Source organism: Cyrtonyx montezumae, unplaced genomic scaffold (assembly GCF_038088225.1).
Source record: "Cyrtonyx montezumae isolate F1298 unplaced genomic scaffold, pur_monq_1.0 scaffold_10, whole genome shotgun sequence".
In the NCBI taxonomy this organism is placed as follows: domain Eukaryota; kingdom Metazoa; phylum Chordata; class Aves; order Galliformes; family Odontophoridae; genus Cyrtonyx; species Cyrtonyx montezumae.
In genome coordinates this window covers 32,459,943-32,481,200 of record NW_027071826.1, presented here as the reverse complement: position 1 = coordinate 32,481,200, position 21,258 = coordinate 32,459,943, and the positions used below count along the sequence as shown (strand labels likewise).

The following is a 21,258-nucleotide window of genomic DNA, read 5'->3' as shown; positions in this document are numbered from 1 at the left end:
AGTCAACAGATTCCAGGAAAAATGGTCAGGAGGAGGAACAGGGACTTTTTTGCCTTTTGAATGCTCCACTGCAAAACAAATCCTGTGGACGACTCTCTGAGCTTCAACAAACTTGTTATTTTGAAAGCTTCCTCAGATGCAGTATTCACCATTGATCCTTTTTGCATTATTTCCAACTGGAAATTAAACAGATGGGATCTGTGAATCTGTCTGAAACCTTCAAAAAGTGGTCATGTTATGCTTCTGGATTTAATGGCTCTTTCACTCCTTGCAGGACCTGGGATATGGCAACATATGTTATTCTGTTTGTTTTGCCATTCTTCTCACCAAAGCCTGAGTGTGCGGGGGAAGGAAAGAAAAGAACAGTGTTTTGCAGTGCTTTCACTTGTGACAACAGCAGCTGCTGCGCTCTGTGCCTCCTGCCCTTCTTTAATTCTTTTCAATGCTCCCCTTCTACATTTTCCCACTACTAGAACAGCATCTCCACCCCCCTTCCATTCAGAAATAGTAGCAGGGCCTGAGGGGAAATGGTGACTATATGCCCCAGATATGGAACATGTGCTGGAAATCTAACAAGTAAGAATTCCTGCCATAGTACTAAGATCTGAAATTACGTCAGCAAGAGGGAATATGAGAATCAACTCACTATAAGTAAGGACCAACCTGGATCTTCAACCAGAACTAGAGTCAGGCCCAACTGAAACCTCTGTTCAATATACCAGAAGAGATTCAAGTTTTCTAGCCAACTGCATCTGTTATTAACTGCTCAGTTTATATGAGTAAAAGGCATGAACTGGTGAATGGTTCCAGCTATCCAGAAGCTTGGTCAAAAAAGGGTATGTCCATAGCTAGACTATGAAGCTCTTTTCTCCAACAGGGGCCAACCCAAACCTGATTAACACTGGAGAATTTTAACCTTGAAACTGAATTTAGCAACTAAGGACATTTACTTCTGTTCCAAAGCAAAAACGATCAAACAATATTTTGTGGAAACTTCTGACAATACCCATAAAACATTCTGGTGCCTTTTCTGAGTTGTGTTCACAGCGTTGACTTCTGTTTGGCACAACAGACAGGAGGCAAAGGCTATAAATTCTAGGTCTGGACACAACTCATCTTTCAACATTGATGTTCCCAAGGAAACAGGAACCATATTGTCTGTGTATATACATAAAAATGACTGCGAAACAGTCAGATAATTTCAAGGTTTCAAAAGGAGAAAAGCTAACTTTCGTTTGAAAGGAAAAAGAATACAGTGCAGAGACGAAGAGATACTACATTTTTAACTCATCTAGATGTAATTCATCTGTAACTTCAGATAGACATCCTTATTTCAGGACTTAACAGTGAATGTACTCAGTAAATAAGCTTCAGTTTTAACAAATAAATGTCTAGAAAAGACAGACAGGTAGTCCTGGAGCTATCTCTATAGGGAAGCCAACAGCAAACTGGTTTGAAAATATTTTATTTAGTTACAAGTTTTATCCAGGGCCATGAAGGCTCTGCAAGATCAGCGAATCATCCATGAGGACCAGGAATATGTTTGCCATACATTGAAGAGAATCAAGGATAATTGTAACGACTTCAGTGTTTTCTTTATGTGTGTAAATTCTCCTTCCAATGTACAAATGGTGTTTGTGGTCATCTACTTAAACTTGACCTCTTTTTCAAATCACCTCTCAACATCTGTGCTCCAAGGAAAACAAGATCTACATTGCCAGTATACATACGTGTGTGTAAAAATAACTGTGAAACTAATGTTTTTGAACCGTTGAAATTTAAGTTAACTTCTGTTGGAGAGAAAACTACTTTTCAATAGGAGAGAATCCAAACTTGGAAGAGATTATCGCAAGTAACCCAGCCTCGTTTAAACAATAGCTTAAGCTGTTTAGATGCTACAGAATCAAGTCAAGAAATCAGAAGTATTTGACTTTCATTAGTTCCAGTGCTTCTCTCTCTTAAAAATAAATAAATAATATATATATGTTGAACAGCCAGTAATATGTAGCTCTTCTCTGCTTAACACATAAGACAAACCAATCTTCTTTTGCATGTGAATCACCCCCCAGTTGGGCAAAGGCATATACCACATTTTCTGGTCACAAACTATTCTGAAAGGCAGGAGATAAACAGTGTCCTTCAGGGTGGATACTTTCCTGCTGCCACACAAGTTTAAGCCAGGCTTAAGTGCCAAAGCTAGCCAGTAGTACCAGCCTGAGCAGGCACTTAATTTCAGGCTAATTTCACATCCCAGTCAGGGATTTGAATTCTCAATGTGGATCTATTGTTCTTATCCTGAGATAAGCTGCCTTTGAACAGTTTGAGCCACAGGTTACAACTGCAATAAATATTTGCTCACTGCAATGCAGATCAAAATTTCTTATTGAAAAATTTAGCACATCTAGCATTAAAGCAGAAGATGTCACCATGATTTCTACTAGCACATTTTCAGCATTTCCTCCCCATTTTCTCCACTCCCACGCCCCACTCCCACATATTTAGATTGCTGTATCTCCCTCAGTTACTGTATTTTTAGAAGCCTAATAAAGAAGATCAGAAATCAGAAAGAACATTATAGTGTCCAGTTTTCCAGCAGCATCAATTTCCTTATTCATTCACTGAAGTCTCTTTCTGAGGACACTAGGAATTCTTGCGTTGCTTTCTCATGTTGCATCTTTGCTTTGTTACCCTTGGCTACTGACAAGTATCTCTCAGGTTTTCAGTGAAAGACTTAAAAATGGAAAATACACGGATACATTAAGAAGGGCAAGGTGAGAAACAGGAGGTAATGGAATAAGGATCAAGCTTAGTGAAAAAACTCCTTTAATTTATACTGAGTGCAGCACTGGGAAAACAAAGATCACATCACAAAGCCCAGAGGAACCTACAAAAATATTCCTTTGGACAGAGGACATCGCATCCAACATACATCTTCACACGGTGTCTATCCGATCACTTCTCTGCCTACAGCAAATTATTTTTATTTTATATTTCTCCAAAGAAAATTCAGGCCCAGATGCCCTTTGGGCTGGATGGATGAGACTACTCGTTTGCATATGCTTCTTTAAGTGAAAGGATGCTGAATTTCCTTTGTCTTAACCACAAAACAAGCCACATTTATAGAGACGTTCGTATACAAAGCAGTGGATAAACATTTATTAAATGTGTATTTAAATACAAAACTGGTTGAAAGTGTATAGTGGCAAGAAGGGAGGAAGAATAAAGTAAAACAGCACAAATTGAGTAAAGGTTTTACAGATGTATTTTTAATCACTGATACAGATTTATTAATTCGCTCTACATACATGCTAGGAGTTAAAGAAACCCCGCCAAGAAAGTAATCCTGCACAGATGTACTTTCAGCAATATTATGCATTTTAATTTTTCAGCTGAATAACTCTAAAAATTTACCTCCTTAAGTTAAAAAGTTAAGAAAAAAACATGCTAATGAGCACAGCAGGAGAGTACCGGCTGAATAATAGCAACATCTGAGCTTCTTCCAGAATGCTGTATCAACATTCTCAGCCTTCCATCTGATTCATAACACACACAAAACCTGAACTGAGGCATTGCTTATCGTTGCTGACTCTGAAGTCCTAAAACACTGCCAGCCTATAGTAATGTCAAATTCAGCAACACCTGTGGAAGCTATAGCAGCCTATCTGACACAGTTTTGTACTGAATACAGCAATCACACAAAACAGAAGCTGAAAAATCATTGGGTGAAAGAGCAAGATCAGACTGTGTAACATGGAAAGCCTAGTAAGACAACGCACCATACCCTTTTGGGGGGTAGGGAAGAGGTTGATCTGATTCCTTCCCAATCTCCCTATTGCAGGAGATTATACAGTGCTTCATGACGACAACTATCTGTCTACCTATTAATAACAGCTGAGATTCATTTTTCTGCATCTAGCCTTCCCCTATTGGGTTTGCAGCTAAAAATTCATTATAAGGAGATAGGATTCTGCCTTCTACTTTGGTAGTCTCACTGTTCCTAATAGTTAATTAAGAGTGAGAGCACGTAGGGATATAGACGAGTCACACAGACTAATTTAGACAGCAAATATCACAAAAAGCTGTCACACATTGACTACGGAAAACACACGATGAAGATATAATGTCCCAAACATTAACAATCAAAAAGGAATGGCTAATAACCTTCTCGGTCAACTATTGCCTTCAGTAGCAGATTTCACTTAAATGAATTATTTAGGCTGCTCTGAAATGTTACCTGACACTGAACTCTACTGCTAGCATGCTAGCCAGCTGATATCAACTCCTTCCAATTCAAAATTTGAAAAATCCCTTAGGAAGATAAGGGATGCTGGTGAACAACTTACAATTTTATTTAACTTCATTTCATTCTAAACATAAACGTGGTAAACTTACAGGCTGTGCAAAAGGTTAAAAAATATATATAAATAATTGCTATCTTAAAAGGAAACAAACAAAAAAAGCAAATTGCTTTCTGCATCTTTGCAAGATCTACATCTCTTCTCTGAAGGAATATTAACACTACATTCAACAGTGTACTCACCAAACACTTGTGTTATATTTAGATTTATTTGTTTGGTGACTAACAACAATGTTGGTAGAAAAAAAACCAAAATATTTACCCTGACCCTCACATGGGTTTTGATTGCTGCTACTTCTACATCTAAAATAATGGCTTTTTTTTTTCTAAGTTAAATTTTACCTGCATAAAGCTACCAATATGCCAAGCACAACAAACTAGCTGTGGGTACATCTACTTCCTAAGCAACCACCTTTGTGGACTATGATGCTGATGTACCTTTGGTGACAATAAGAAGGAATTTCCTGAGAAATCAGTAGGCTTATTTCCATTGCTATGCAACAAAAAGTTGATTAACACAAGTAGAAACAAAAGATAGGTGAAAATAAAATTAATAAATAAATGATAATAATAATAATAAAATCAGATCCCACAGCTTACTTTGAAGGCAAAACCTCAGCCAGTGGAAATAAGGCCAGAGTCTCTAAGGACACCAGACAAGCATCTTTCATCTGTCACTAAAAATTAACTTCACAAAAAAGATGTTATGAGAGTGTGATTGCACAGCAGTGCCTGGAGAGATCTTGAAGGAAGCACGTGCTCAACTGTGTGAGCACAGCAAACTTAAAACAGCGGAATCTAGATATAGATTGGCTCCTTGCTCTAAAGCGTTTTATTTATTTAACCACAGATGCCCAAAGCAGAACCTTTAGTTACTTCTTTAAGAGTTAAGCAGTGAAATAATCGTTTGGCAGTACTTATTTCCTTACATCATGTCTGTATGTCAGGAAAGCTTAAGCTTGTTACTGCATAGGGAAGCGTAAACAAGTGTTTTGTTTGTAGACTACGCATACAAGTACTTAACCAATCAAATCCTTAATGTTAAAGTCTCTCCTCACACATTTAATGAACTTTTGTTAGTCATCATCCAAGACAGGATTTGTTGTGCTCCAACATCTTATTTCAAATTCAATAGTAAGGTTAAAAAAATAAGACGGTGAAACTGCATTCAGCAGAGTATAATTTCCAGTGAGATAAGTTCTTTTGACAAGGCCATCATACCATGGGCATAACCGTAAATGACTGTACTAGATCAGAGCAATCATCTGTCAGTCATCCAAATGTCTAGTCTTTGTAGCCATGGTGGGTACTCCAGAGAGTTTATTGTCAGTTTTAATGTTCCTCAAAGATCTAAAAGGAAAGCATCTTATTTCTTCAGTAAATAAAATAAAAACTTCCTCCTTCTATCAGCTAAGGACAAGGCTCTAATCATGAGATCATACCAATCATGAGAACACCTGTAATTATATCCAATGTATTCTAGGTGCTGTTCCTATACAAATATAGCATCTCTCATCCTCTTACAAAAAAAAAAAGCTTTTATTTTTTTCCTGTGTACTAATGAGTCACAAGGCATATACATGATATCATAGAATGGTTAACATTTTATTAGCATTTAAGCCTTTCCTCTGAACAAAGAGAAAGTCTTTTGGCAGCGTAAACCCTACCTGTTCCAGGACACAGAACATAAGTTTGTCTTATTTACACTGCAGTCAGAAGGAGATCTCAATCAAAAGTGGATATATATACATATACACTTTTTTTATTTTATTTTTTTTGCAGGTTTCCTATTTTCTAAATAAATACAAGTGTTGTTTTTTTTTTTAAGGGTCATAACCAAACTTGCAAACATTTTTCTTGGTAGTACCAACAAAATACCTCTTTTCCCATTTCCTAAATCCTTTCAGCAAGTCAGAGCGCAGTCTCTCACATTGACTCCAATCAAATCTTTGTGCCAACTTTGTAAGGCAAGTAATCCCTAAAGTAAGATATTTCACCAAGCAAGATCAGAGAAAGAAGAACTTCATCACAAAAACAGAGATACAGAGTTCGCATCAGAAGATTATCACTTACTGAAGATCAGCATTTAAAATATTCATTCTACAACCGTGATTGCTTCTCTCCCCTTAAAATTAAAGCAAATACATTTGCTTTATTTCTTAATATCATACACAGAGAGAAAGCAGCACAGAAAAACCTATACCTTCTTTTGAACGTCCCTTCAAGTCTTTTGTCAAAATTTTCTAGTGCTACATTCAGCGTGGACAGTTCACTAGTACAGAGATTTAGAATATGCACATGCTACAGAGTAACTACCCCAAACACAGCACTTCCCTAAACCATCAAGTGTTTACATTCATGAAACAAAATATTTAAAAAACAAACCGCTCTGAGCTGCCAGGATGCCCTCTGGTGTGTCAGAACCCAGAAACACACTTGAAGTCTAAAGTATCTTACACAAGATGAAGAAAATACACTAAAAGCAAAATTTCTGGAGACTTCAAGTTTACTTTCTGCTTTTAATTTTTGCATTTTATTAATAAATCTTTCTGTTCACTAACCTCAACAAGCACAAGTTCAAGCTAGTGACGTGCCAAAGATACACAGTCCTACCGAATTCTGTTGCACATCACTCACTTCCCTTCACTCTTTTTTAGAGCAAAGCATTAGTCCTAAAAGTCTAAGGGTGAGGCCATCCAATGCACGTGGCTGTGTAGCACACCAGCTCATCAACAAGGTGCACCTGAGAAAAACAGTTTTTCACAGCTGCTCCATTTACAGACCCTGGAAAATGCCCTGCTATTACAAAAGATAACATGTCTCTAAAAGACCAGGAGAAAAACATATCAGTTGCAAGACATTTTGCAGAAAAGCTGGTGAAGGGCCATTTTAAGTACAATACAGAAGGTGTAAGAGAAACTCTTAAGCATTGTGAAGACCCTTCCAAAGTAATATATAAGGTGTTCTTTAGGGTCTCTAGAGACAGTTTCTTTAAAGAAACTTAAAATCTCTTTGATCTCTTGTAATAACATTACTTATTCCTGCCAATAGGAACTCCATTCAAGATCATTAACTTTATCAAAGCCCGTGAAACTTAGTTATTAAACAAACATTCCTCTACCTCCACTCAACCACCCACATGGAACACCAAGACATCAGACAAATCTACTGCCCTACCTCATTGTCAGCAGTCCATTACCTCCTCACCGCCAGCACTGTTCCCTTAAGCAGCTTCTTGATCTGCCTCGCATATCGCACCTCCTCCAGGATGAGATCCCATTCTGCAAACCACCCCTTTCACAAGCAGATCTACTGGTTTGAGCAGCATAGTTCAGTTGGGATCAGACCCCAAAATGGATCCTGCCTCACACAGCTGAAAGCAATACAGGCTGATCAGGAGACACTCCCTCTCCTGCTAGAACACTAATAGAAACAGCTGAGCACTACAGGGATAGTGGTTAGGAGATTTAAGAGTTCTAGCACCTGGGCAGGGTTTTATTTCTACCAGCAAAAATTATGTTTCTCCAGTCAATACCCCTGCTATGTATGTCTTAGTTTCTGTGCTTTCTGCCTGGTGATGCACGTGCATCTGACCCTTCCACCCTTTTGTTTTCCCTCACTTGCCATGTCAGGGATAGTTTTGATTACATCAAGTTGTAGTGTAATTAATTGTGAAGGAAAGGAATCAGTGTTCACCAACCGCGTGAAATGTTTTCTTCCCTCCCTACCAGAAAATCCAATTTTGCAGTGTAGGCATTTTGGTTTCTCCTCTCCCCTGTGTTCTTTGAATTGAAGGGAAACAGCAGTGGAAAACTAAAAACAAACAAACAAAAAAACAGCACGGAAAGAAAATAGATGTCCAGATGGAAGAATAAGGAGATAGCCCAGGACACAAAGACAGCTCTTACCTTCTGCATGTACCTGTGAAATGTGAGTGCAAAAGCTGGAGGCACTGACACCACTCTGTAGCCAAGCAGCAAAAACCACTTTCCTATCGTTCAGGTTTAAACAGTGGCTCCTAACCCGCTCTTCTCTCCAGCTTCTGTTTGGTTATTAAGCCTTACAACACAGGAAAAGGAGAGTTGGGTTTCATTTAACCCCCTCAGCCTCCAAGTTTCTTCACAAGAGTTTTCCCTTTTGCTTAGGAAACCCAGAGCTCTAAGCATGCATGCACACATGCATAACTTGGAATTGTTTCTAGCTCCTGTAATCTGTGTGTGAGCACACATGTTGGCTCTAAACTGTGCCTTAAGTTACTGAAGGGGTGGAGCCCTAGTTGTATTTTAGCTGTAGGCAGCATATCAAAAGTGAGACATATCACTGTGGTATTCATTTTAGTAAGTAAGCTCCTAACTCTAAATAAAAATTATTTCCTTTAGAACTAAAGTTTGAAACACAGTTCAGAGAATTTTTTTTTTTTTTTTGAATAAAGAAAGTTTAGATATGATTACCAGCTAGATCTGGATATAAGCAGAGTTAAGCAGATCTCTGAGATTTGAAAGTACTATTACTTTGGATACAGATACGAATTTAACAAAATACAATGGCAGCTCAGGTTTCTCTACTTTCGCCTTGAACAAACGTCATGAAATTTAGACACACTAAAAATTCCCATGAAGGAACAATTTAGCAATAGAAAAGCTGTTGAGGGAACACAAATATAGTTGGATGCATTACAAGGAAAACTTGTGTTGTTAATCATGTGGATACTGGGGAAGTTATTGCATAACAAATGATGCTGTTGATCTAGAAAACAGATTATTTTTCCCTCTATCGATTCTATCTGCTGCTGCTAAGCATAAAATATTGAAATACAAAGATCACTGATCTATAAAAATAGATTCTGGACAGCTGTCAGCATTTTTGCCCTACTTAAAAAATAGTATGACAGACATCTCCAAGATGATGACAATAGCTTTGAAGCTTAAGTTTGGATTGCCCTTTTTGTTTGCCTTCCAGTTTGAGAGTCCTTTTTTATCAGTAGTTCATTTGAAACTGTGAGGAACAGAACCCTACTTTCAAAAGGAAAGCTTTATCTTCTGCCTTCAGGTAACTCCATACGTTGGATCTACAAGGAAGACATCAATATGTGCAATGAAATATTGAGAGCTGGCATTGCTGGTCTCTTGTCAGCCACATTACTGCCTTACCTCATGAAAAGAGACAATAATCTGACAATTGTTGACAAGCCTAGACACCACATAGCTCCAAACTGAAGTTTCCAACATCATAAATGCTCCAGGTGACACAAAAACACAAATACTACAGCAAGCAATTTTATTCAAGGGCTACAGCTTCTTTAATCCCTGTTGGTCAATCCTTGTCTGGCAACTAGCTACAAAAGGTACACAGTACTCAAATTCTACAGTTACATATCCCATGTGGGGCAGAGTTCAAATAAAAGTCACATCTTTTCCACATGCAAAAAACAATCATGTACTTTCCTGTCCAAGCTAGCTCTGACACAATAAACAAAGTCTTCAGGATAAACTAACAGGAAAACCAACACAAAATGTCAATACCTCCAACAACAAGCAGGAGAACCTCAAAGATTTAAAGGTACAACACACCCCAGTGCTGATGCATGACTATTTATGTTCCCCTTTTCAGAAGAAGCAATAATGGAACACCGTTAATGTCTAATTAAGAATATAGAGATTATTGTTGTTCCCTTTATAATCAAATTTTCCTTTTGCCAACCTGCAGGCCTTTCTTTCAGAAAGATGGTACCTCAGCCTATCCTTCTTCCTCACCTACCTCATACTCCCAACTGGCCACTGGCAGCTGCTATCCTGCCAGCTGTCACAATTATATCCCAAGCTTTATGATATTTGATCCTCCACAAATAAAAGCCTGAATGCTTAGTCTTACATGAATCATAGAATCGCTCAGGTTGGAAAAGACCCTCAAGATCATCAAGTCCAACCACAACCTAACCATACTACCCTAACTATAACAACCCACTGCTAAATCATGTCCCTGAGCAAAATAAACAACACTTGCAGATCAGTTTAAAGATTTTAGCTTGTACGTATTGAAAGAATTGAAAACAAATCCTAAAGATTCAAAAGCTAATAGAAAGAAAACACAATTCCAGATTAATTGATAAAAACCCGATTCTTAAAATTTCTTCTCACAGCAGTAGGACCCTTAATTAATGATTTTTTGGAAATATCAAGTATAGTAGCCTTCTTGTCGTTCTCATGTTCTTGCTGACAGTTTAAGCTACAAAAGAGTTCAGAAACAGGGAAAATGCAACTGTCCGTGTTGGAATCTAGCCAGAATACATCCAAAAACAGCTGTGCCTACTGCGTTAAAGCAGATACTGCGTAAACACATCTAGATTTATTTTAACCCCATAAAGCCTTAATCGATGACCTGTTAAGATCTTGAAATAAATCAAGAAGTGATCAGACTTTTACCACATCTAAGCAGCATGAAACGGTGATGGAACTCCTTTTATTAACAAAAGAAATTAAGAAGTCTGCTCATACTTCCTAGTTCCAGTAGAGACACGACAAAATCAGAAGCTATTAATGTGGGATTCAAAACGAAGGCCAGTCCTTATCAGAAAAAGGACAACGCAGTATGAAGTAAACAAATCTTTGCCCTGTAGTTCTAAAGAATGTTTTGACTACTTTTTCTTTGTAAGAAAGAACATTATCCTTATGCTTAAATTATTTTCATCACCTGTCATTTAGTGAAAGTACGATAATCCACTTTTTCAAGACCATTCCTGTCTGTTGATAAGACAACCAGTTCACTACGGAGTGAATACATTCAGGACCACAGGCATTTCAGTCTTGCCACCAGCTCTATCCAGTGGTTAGCCTGAAGGCAATAGCATCTAAGGGTCACATATGAGATCATCAAGAAGAAAATGAGGTGAGTGCATATTAAATGGGTGCATGCTGACAACTGAACGATATAGGGAAGAAATAAGGGCCTCTGGGATGTCAAACCAAGTCTACTGCTATCAGGGATACTACAGCACATCATACTTTCTATCAGATGCATAGGGGTCTGAAAACTGCTATAAACTGACATACTACTTTTTTTCTTTTTAAAGATAAGGCAGAATAATCAAATTTGATTAAATTTGAACTTTTCTTCAAATTTGAAAAAAGTACTGGTAAATCAGTTCTCAGAAAACTCCTCAGTATCACAGGTTAGGCATGCCACTTAACCCTCTGAATCACAGCTTCTCGGTAAATCGAACAAAAACCTCTCTTAATCCCTTAGGAAAAGAAGTTCGAGTACCTGTGCTGGAAAGCATGTTGCAAGGCTGCACACCAATCAGCTGTTTTACAACACAACTGCATCAAAGTATGCTGTCCTCCTGTAGTAACTCATGCACTCCTCTCCTCCATCAAGGAACTCTTTCATGACTTTGTAGAATAGCTGATCTAGTACATCTTCTTACAGGCACCATTACTAGCAGAGATCTTTTTTTTTTTTTTTTTTTTCTGGTTTGCCAGTGTTGGGTTCCAGTAGAGTGCATGAGAGTAAACTATAGTAAGATACATGGAGAATAGGCTCCAGTGTTCATAGAATTAGTGGTGCATAACTTTGAATGCCTCAATCCAGGGCTTTGAGAACAGGTAACTGGACACAAAAAGACAAACTTCTGAAAGAGTCACCTTCTATACTGTCTTCACATATCTCTGTGATTTTTAATCTAGAGGATTAAACTGCAGCTGCTGACTTGCACAAATTCTGCAGGAGATACTGTATTTCTAAAAACTGGAGAACTTTCCAAAAGCAGAATTTCATGAAGCGCTGATATGTAAGGAAATAAATACCACGTAGGATTCTTTCACTTATTTCATGCAGGAGCATTAGAGCTGTGATTTGTGAAGTTTGGGGACTTGTAGGTGGCTCCTAGGTTTTCCTTATGTTTTTCTGGCTGCACAGAAGCAGTCCACTTCTGCTTATTCTAAGGTTTGTTAAGCAAGTACCCCCCAGCGAGTTTGTGCTCCTCTTTGTTTATACACTTAAAAATCCCCAGATACATTGAGTTTTTGCTTTCAATTCAGCAAGATGCCTTCTTGTTCAGTGTGAGCTACAAGACAAGGATTTCTATGCAACAGCCTGTGTGCTCATGGGCATTATTTAATTCCCTCCCCCTCACCAAAGCGCACACTTGCTAAGTGTCAAAAGAAGAGGTTTCCTGTAATTAAAGTATAAGCTTCATTCCTACCCAGCCTCCCTTCTTGGGCACTTCCATTTAATACAGCCCAGAACAATGAAAATAACCATCAATATCTAGCTATAATCTGTTCCAGGAACAGACCAACTCACAGGCACATGATCTGATTGGATCCCCTTCTCTTAGACTCTTCCTGGAAACTAAGCCAATTACCGTGCTATGCCCTCCAAGACAGACTTCAAATAAATTGCCTTTTTGTATTCAAAGAATTAGATACCTCACTTCATTCCTTTCCCAGATGAAGGAAATGGTTAGCCTGTTGCTTTGTATTTATCTTGATTCTCATCCAAATCAGGCAATACTTCTAGTCAGAACTTCTATTCATGCCAACTTTCTGAACAAGCTGATAATGCTACACACACATACACACGTTTCAGCTCCTCATCCTTAGGCCATTTAGAGAAGAATAGCACACACCAATAGTGTTGGTGTTCAAAAAGCAAAAACAACTTTTGAGCACCATGACTAACTACAGATAAACATTGTTTTGAAAGGCATTCCAAAATACTGCATCTCAGGATCCAAGCGAAGGCACTGATCCATTGCTAAGACCATACTTGGATACACAGAAGTTTGCATATAAAAACAGGGGGCCAGCATACAACAAGACTTAGGTTGATTTCAAACCAACCCAACTACTCCCAAGTTACACCACTGAAAGCAAAACCAGGACATACTGGAAAGGCAGAGGGGGCTATATTAATTTTTTTCTAGCACTGGACAATGCACCCAGTTTTTCCTAAGTCTTATCTCAAATCCTAAGATATTTATATAAAATCACAACTTTCCCTAAAATTAGACACTTAGAATACTAATTATTAAGAAACTTAAGATAAGGCCCCTGCAATCCCATTTTCTTTTTCTGCATCATGGATTTAAATATTACGTAGAATGAATTTGGCAGCCACACAGAGAATCTCATTTAGAAAGATTAACCTGGGAACACAGAGAGATCTGGAGGGTCTCCATTAGTCCATTCCTTGCTGCAGAGGATTTACACTAGAATAATTATTTTTAGCAAGCATGAGCACACACTTAAAAAAAACCAAAAAACATATACATGCATTAAATGAGGCGATTCCTTACCCAGAACAGACGATCCCTCAGATGTTTGTTTTCTTTTTATTGTTGGTTTTACATTTTAATTATATATAAAAAGTAGAAGAAAGCACAGGTGGTAAGCAGATTTGGGCTAGAAAATTAATTCCCAGAGAAAACAGTTTTCGTTCTTATACAAATACAGTGATTAATTATTTTTTTGCTTCCCAAGCTGTCACTGGTGAGCAAGTAGCAAAGGGTCAAGGCTGGTCATTTATATTCAGATTAGATTTGAAAAAAAAAACAACAAAAAAAAGAAGTACAAATTCCAATCTCCCAAATGTTTTCCAGATATTCCAATCTGCTCCACCCCCAAAATAAAGAAATAAACAAATAAAAGTTTAGAGCGCACAAATGTAATAAAACATGTTGTCATAGCTCCTATTTACAACGATTCACAAAACTGTTCCCATTGATGTCCCAGTACTTGGACTGCCAAACAAACAGCAACCCTCTTCTTGGAAGGCCTGGAACAGAGCTCCATCAAATTAATCTGAAGATTTTTATTTTCAGAGGCTTTGGATCAGGCATAGACTGAAGTGGCAGAGGACAGAGCAGAGAAAAAACAATAAGTAGCTAATTATAAGCCCTATCTTGGCATTTTATAATCAGTGACAAAATGACAATCATTTTCACTAGTACTGGACTGAGTCCTAAAAGGTCTTGCTAAACTTCTGCCCCTATCTGAAGTCTCATAGAAAAACCATCGCAGACAGACTTCACTTTCCCCTTGGTGATGTCTGCCTGCTCTCAGTATGGTTAATCTCCCCCACCCCAGCACACTGTGCCTATGTTCCAGATAAAACACAGACTCTGAGTCCCTCAGAAACAGATGCAGCTTCCTTGCTTCTCACAAACTTCAGCCCTTATTAGAGGACGGAGCTTGCCTGGCAGTGATAACAATACAGTAAAGCTCTGAAGGGAAGAAGGAAGCTGACAACAACATGGCCAATATGAAGAAAGATCCTCCTGGAACTATTCCAGCTCTTCTCTGTTTACACATCCAAGCTTTTTCTCTCAGTAATCTCTCCAGACTCCCCTCAGAGATCTCCTGCTATTCACTGTGCAGTCAGAAGTCACCTGCTCTTAGCTGGACTTGGCACTGACTACACCAAAAGCCATTTAGGGAAGACAGAAGAGAGAAAAGTTGAAAGCAAAACTTCTGACAAGCAATTCCCACCCCCATGCCCCACATACATTTATCCTTCTAACCTCCAGTCCATTTATACACATTACTTCTGCTTAAGAAAAGTAATTTCAGTGCCAAAACATGCTCTTAGGTTAACAAGTGTTATATTCAGCAGAGATTTAACTCTAGCATGGTGAACATGGAGTCATTAAGATTTAGCTCTATTGAAATGGAAACTGAGACAGAAACCTTTCCAGTTCTTCCCTTTGGAATTGTAAGAAGATAAGATCAACTGCAATAGCATTAAAAAATCCTCTGGACCAACATGCCCTTGATAGCAAGTACTTGGAAACTTGAGGCACAATGTTGGCTCTCATTGACGCCCTTCAGTGTCAAGCAGCAATGAAGCTGACACTCATCAAAGGACAGCATCACAGAAAAAAGCTAGCACTGAAACAGAGCAACAGGGGCTGTCAAGACGGATGATCCTTCTCTCTGTCTCAACAAAGTCTCACAGCATAACTCTCTCCAGTGGCTCAAGGCAGAGACAGTTCTTTTCCTGGATTCTGTCCTTATGCTACCCCCACGGGGCATGAGAAGGTGTCTGAATCCTGGCAGCAGTTGCTGTATGCCTATGGCTCAGATTTCTGACAAGGGATTCTGGAATGAGATTTCCCTCACAGCATAATGAGGCATTTAGTCATTAACAAAAGAGCCTTCTGGGGCAGAACTCCAGCCGCATCTGAGATCTTGCCTCCACAAAGAAATTTCTTTTCCAGCACACAGGTTTAGTCTGAGGAGGAAGGGAAAGAGTTGCTTTAAAATACTGATCCAGCGATTTTTGGTTGCAGCAGTTTAAGATTTCTGTTCATTCTTAGAGCAGGTTCCTTCTCTTTCCTACTGCTTCACAGCTGCCGGTTGAGCTTCTGTGCTTGCCGCTCCTTTGCCTCAAATGCAAACTTGGTGTCCTGCAACTGGGCAATAGCCTCCTTGGCTTCCTTCAGGTCCTGACAGATGTGTTCGTACTTCTCTGTCAGCTCCTTGTTCTCCCGCCGCAGCTCCTGTACCACCTGGTTCACCTCCTCTGTCTGCTTGGTGCAGTGGATCTTCAGCTGCTCTACTTCAGAGAGCATGATCTCCATATTCTTGACCAGTGACTCTAGTTTCTCTTTTGACATGGTGTCAGGATCAGTTCTATTCAATCGTCCTAACCCAAACCCAAAAGGGATAAAGAGAGCAACCCTGTGTAACATGCACCAGCAAGCCTAGCTCTCACAGTCTTGTGGTCTCTTTTTATACTCCCTTCTGCTCATCCTCCTCCCTTCCCTTTCCTTCCTCAAAGTGTCTCTAATCTTCTTTGCTTGGTTAATCTACTTATTTTTATTGCGCTGTAGAAGGGCTGACAACCCCACGGTAACGTATGTGCTGTGCAGCAAAAGCCAGAGCAATAATGAGACTCTATGCGGTCTGCCATAGAAAAACAGCTTTCATCTGAAGAATTCTCTTGGGAAGCTCATTAAAGTACAAAGGAAAGTCTTCACGCCAGACACCTACTCCTGTCCTGCAAACTGAGTCCCAAGAGTAGAGCCAGTCTTTCATCTTTGATATATCGAGGTAAGCAATCTTACAGCAATAGAAGCCAAGTGTAGGCAATATAGCCAAAGAAGAGAATTAGCATCAGTTTCTTTGCCTCTCTCCTAATGCTAATGTTTGGGTGAGATGAAAGGTACAAAAATAATCACCCTTTTTATTTATTACTTTTTCTTCATTTCCAGAAGAAGCTCTAACCAGCAGCTAGCCCCTCAACAGCCTGCGCCCCACCTTTTATTGAAGGAGTTCACAAAATCTATTCTGTTGGTTATCACAATCAGTGGGTACCACAGTTGCCATCATCATCCTTGTCAGTAGCTGAACCATGTACCACTTGAAAGTGGCTTGTCATAATGTCATAAAGGCTAGAGATTATAAACTCCGGTTCCATTCTTCTTGGAGTCATTTCAACTTCACCTGTGACATTGGCTCAGAGGTGACGTACCAAGTGACCTACACTAAAGAGCTCCCCAAGATACTGCCAAACCATAGCCAGGTGCTGCCTGAGCACGTAAAAATTTCTTCCTGGCAACGCACACCTCCCAGGATTGAGGGAGTCTGGCTGATTTTCTGAAGTTTGATGCAGACTGTTTTATGCATTCACAGATCTGACATAATATTATCCTGGAGAAATTAATTCAGTTGAAAAGGTGTTACTGTGTGTGGTTCTCCAAGAAAGATCCCATGCAATTAAACACTGATTGCCCAGTCAGAGGGCATAGACCACAGCAAAGACAAGAGAACTAGCTTGCCCATGGATAACCTGCAAAGTAAGGCCAGACAAGAGCGTCTCATTCCCTCCTCCCCACATCAGGACCAGGACCATTTACTCCAGGCTGAGCATACAGACCCATAGAAATGCAGTCCTGTTTGCCATACATTACAAACAGACACAGATCTGTCCTCATCTCACAAGAATTACAGTTCAGTGAACAGTACTGTATGAGGACCTTTATTCCTGCCTACTGTTCTGCAGCCAGTTTCCTTATAAAAGACACCCGGGTACGATACTGTATCCCCATTGCATACATCCAATACCAGACTGGGAGAGAACGCACATTTTACATGCACAGCTCATAGAAATACCTTTTTCCTCCAGCCTTTGACCTTTAAACAAAATATTTCATTTTCTCAACTATGGAGAGCTTCAGATACTTCATCTGACAATTCATTCTCCCCTTTTCCCCTTTCTAGGCTCAAAGAAATGAAGCATTTTCTTCCAGGAATACTGGATGAAAGCACTGCTGGACACTCGCCAGTTCCAACAGCGTTCAAAGGTCTAGGACGTCTCACAGCTGGAGGTTAAAGAGTCACTCACAAAGACAGCCATCCTACTGCCTCTCACACAAGTGCACCAGTGAGCCCCCCTCATGCTGGCAGATGGAGCGTTTTGCACTGCACTTTGAAATGAGTAGTGTGGCATCTTTCACAGATGAAAAGAGAGTGGGAGAATCTAAACATAATTAGAATATGTCCTAAAGTCCTTGAAGAAACATTTGCACTGGCTGTCAGCCCAGATCCCACGTGATGCACATGGCACTGGAACAGGCTGGAACAAGTCGCAGCATTACAAAACAGCAGGTCTTCATTAGTGAGGAATCTTCCCTGTCTAAACAACTGTACACAAGGCACCCAAACATTTTAAATCAAGCAGAATTACAACGATGCATAAAAGGAGTGCCATAGAGGTAATTCACTTGGATATTGGTAATTGATATGCCACCTCTCACTATATTACTCTCAAAATTATTTAAGTTGCCTTGGATACAGACAGAATCTTGGCAAGAGAACTGGGTAAGAGACACTACTAAAATAGCAATGTAATGTTAAAACAAGGAGTAGCGTGACATAAGCTTCTGACAAAGGAAGATGGGAATTATTAGGGTTGGTTTGATTCAAAATCTTCTTTGATGAATTAAGACATAGGAATTAAAAGCATGCTTGATTAAATTGTAACTGCAGAATAATGCAAAAATCAAGCTAGAGAAAAACAATGAAAATCTAACACAAACTAGGGTTTTTTGTTTGTTTGTTTGTTTTTTGTTTTGTTTTTTTTACCTTTAATCAGTGGTGGACTCTACTCTTGTAGAAGAACTGAAGGTAGAGGTAAACACCAAGAGTGGATTCATCTGGGAAAAATGCCGAACAGCATACCTGGGAAAAAACAATTCAAACCACAGGAATTCAGTGCACAATGACATGTAGCAAACAGCAGAGCTAGGGGCAGAGGGAAAATAACCAGACTGGCAGATGGGAATTTATGGTATAACATAGCAGGGGAAAATTAAGCACTGTTAGGCTCTACCACATAGAGACGCTGCACCACAGAGGGATGAGGTACCTTTAGCAACTCCCTCCCTCCAGCCCACTGAAGGAGGAAAGAAATTTTTCATTATGGACATCTTAGTATAAGGGCTTAAAAATTTTTTTTTGAAACTGAGACAGGGACCGGAGAAGATGCTGATTTCAAAAAAATCAGTAGAACTTGGGAAGCAGGTTTAGGGTAAAGGATTTAAAAACTTCATGGTCAGGTATTTCTAGGATAGTTTTCCAGTTATGCCCTGGTCCCTTCATATTCTAGGGAAGACATCTCAGCTGGAAGGATGCTTCCATAATTATTAAGGGCCTGGCTCTGTATTCAGCACTCTTAAAACACCAATGATTTCTATGCACTCAGGCAAATAGCGCCAGTCTGGTTATTTCAGAATTGTATGAAAGCAGGAAAACTTGCTGTTCAAATTCTCGCTATAGTATAGACTACTACATTTGGAGACAACATTTCCTATTTGCTTGTCCTTGCATGTTTTTCTCTATTCCACCATTCCCACATACACATGGATTTGAAATATAAAAATAAAAAAAACCAGGAAAGGCAGAGAGAATCAAGAGCAAAACAAGGTATCAACCGTTGGAAACATTCACTCCTGGCTATTGTGAATGGCAGGAAAATTGTAGAAAGCATTGGTGGAAGTGAAACATCTGGTGCTTTGGCCTAAGGACTGGGAGCTATCACATCTGACTGGAATACCATACCCAACTATGCTGATCTTAGCACTAGAAGCAAGTGAGAGAGTATGAGGTTACCAAACCGAGCATGGTTCATGTGAGACACGAGCCTTCTGCACAAGACTCTGGGCCAAAGAGAATCAATCGCTCCTATTATCCAGAGGCACACACAAGCCAGAAATGCAGTTTTCTGTCAAAAGCACACCTCTGAGAGACTCTCAAGAGGAGACACAAAAACCATACCCTTTAAATATCTGTTTGAAAGCAGACTGTAGATATTCCAGTTTCTGGATCATTCCAGAGAGGTTCTGGGAACATTTGTGGTGTAAATCAGTAGCCTATCTCACTATCTAGGGTTTGTTCAGCAAAGCAAGGAGGACAATTCACTAATCTAGATTTTTGCATGGGAAGAAAACTTCTAACTCCAACAATAAAGGCTTCTAAATTACTGCTTGGGCTGACATAGGCAACCACTCAATATAAACCCTGAGGAAAAAGAAGTACAGCTACAAACCAGTATCTCATCTCAGACATACACTATCTGTTTCTAGTTTTATCAGAGAACTACAGCAGAACCGTCTCATAGCAGCTATTTTAAGTTTATCATCCCCAGCTAGTAATAAGCAGTATTTTAACGATTCGTATTAATATATTCAGTGTATCTAGCTCTAGTGATAGCGTTAGAGCTCTCAGTACTGTTTTCTCATGCAGCCTTTTCATTTATCCCTGGCTTATCCCCAGCAATGTGTCTTACAGCCAGTGCAGTATGCATAAGCTTTGTGCTTCTCCAGCTAGGAAGTCTACTTGGGTAAATGCATTACGCAAACAAACTCATTACAAGATTAAGCATAAAGAGCTCTCATCTCTATAATTATAGTAAAACCATTTGAAGAAAAAAAACAACAACACTAAAGACCAAGTAGCACCTGCGGGCACTGACCATCCCTCTGAAAGAATGGGAGATATTTGTACCTAGCTGTTCCATTTGCTTCCAAGAAAAGAAAAACAATATGAGTGTCAAAATACTGTACTGTGTGAGACTGACAGAACAACGATCTCACACCATGGAGCTTACAGACTATTGATAAAATCTGCTTGTATCAATACATGAAATTAATTTTAGCAAATATCATGATACTAATCATATCTCACACTATTTGGCAGACGTTGCGTTTAGCTTGGTGTAAAATTACATGATTTTTAAGTTTAAAATAAGTTCAAAATACTGTACTAAAAGGATATTCATACAAAATTCTGACCAAAATGCTTGCCAAAATTTAAAATAGGATGCATCAATATTACAAGTGTCTATAGAAAAGATTTTCTGATACAGAGGTACTTTTCCCATTTAATTGCCACTCAAATAAAAAGATTTAAGATTTAATTTAGCTTAATATGGCTTAGTAAAGAAAAACTGATACCTCTAGCAGAGTTATCCCCAAATTGTTACATCTGAGAAATCAGCTGGGTAGTGTAAATAAGTATGTAACACTGACAGATTGTTTTTATAAACAGAAGAGAACCATACTCCACTAGCCTTTTTATCATCCTAAGAAGGGGATAAAAATCTTGTCTCTTCAGGTTAAATAAAATTTGAATTATTATTTTTAAAAATGTTAAGAACGATTTAAAGTAAAAGCTGGTTTAAAATAAATCCTTTATTCAGAGTTCAAATCAGAAAGGTTCCAAAGCCCCTCTAAAGAGTTCTGCTGGGAAGACATCCTCCATGCTACCTCATGAATATTATGAAAACACTACATACTTAGCAAGCCAGCCTTCTTGCTTGGACTTTGGAAAAACACTGAAGAGGGATAGATGTGCCTTAGAAGCAGCTTGGAGAAGCCTTGTTCATGAAGAAGAAAATGAAAC

The 21,258-nt window shown here is 39.0% G+C and overlaps 1 protein-coding gene across 1 annotated transcript in view; it reads right to left on the bottom strand.

Annotated features, from left to right (window-relative positions):
- Positions 1 to 8,385, bottom strand: part of PAPLN (papilin, proteoglycan like sulfated glycoprotein) — a 47,317-nt gene extending 38,932 nt beyond the window's left edge. The window contains exon 1 of the mRNA XM_065754761.1: positions 8,266 to 8,385. Coding sequence (XP_065610833.1) covers positions 8,266 to 8,274 — 9 coding nt within the window. The 5' untranslated portion in view covers positions 8,275 to 8,385. The remainder of the gene's footprint in view (positions 1 to 8,265) is intronic.
- Positions 8,386 to 21,258: the final 12,873 nt, after the last annotated feature.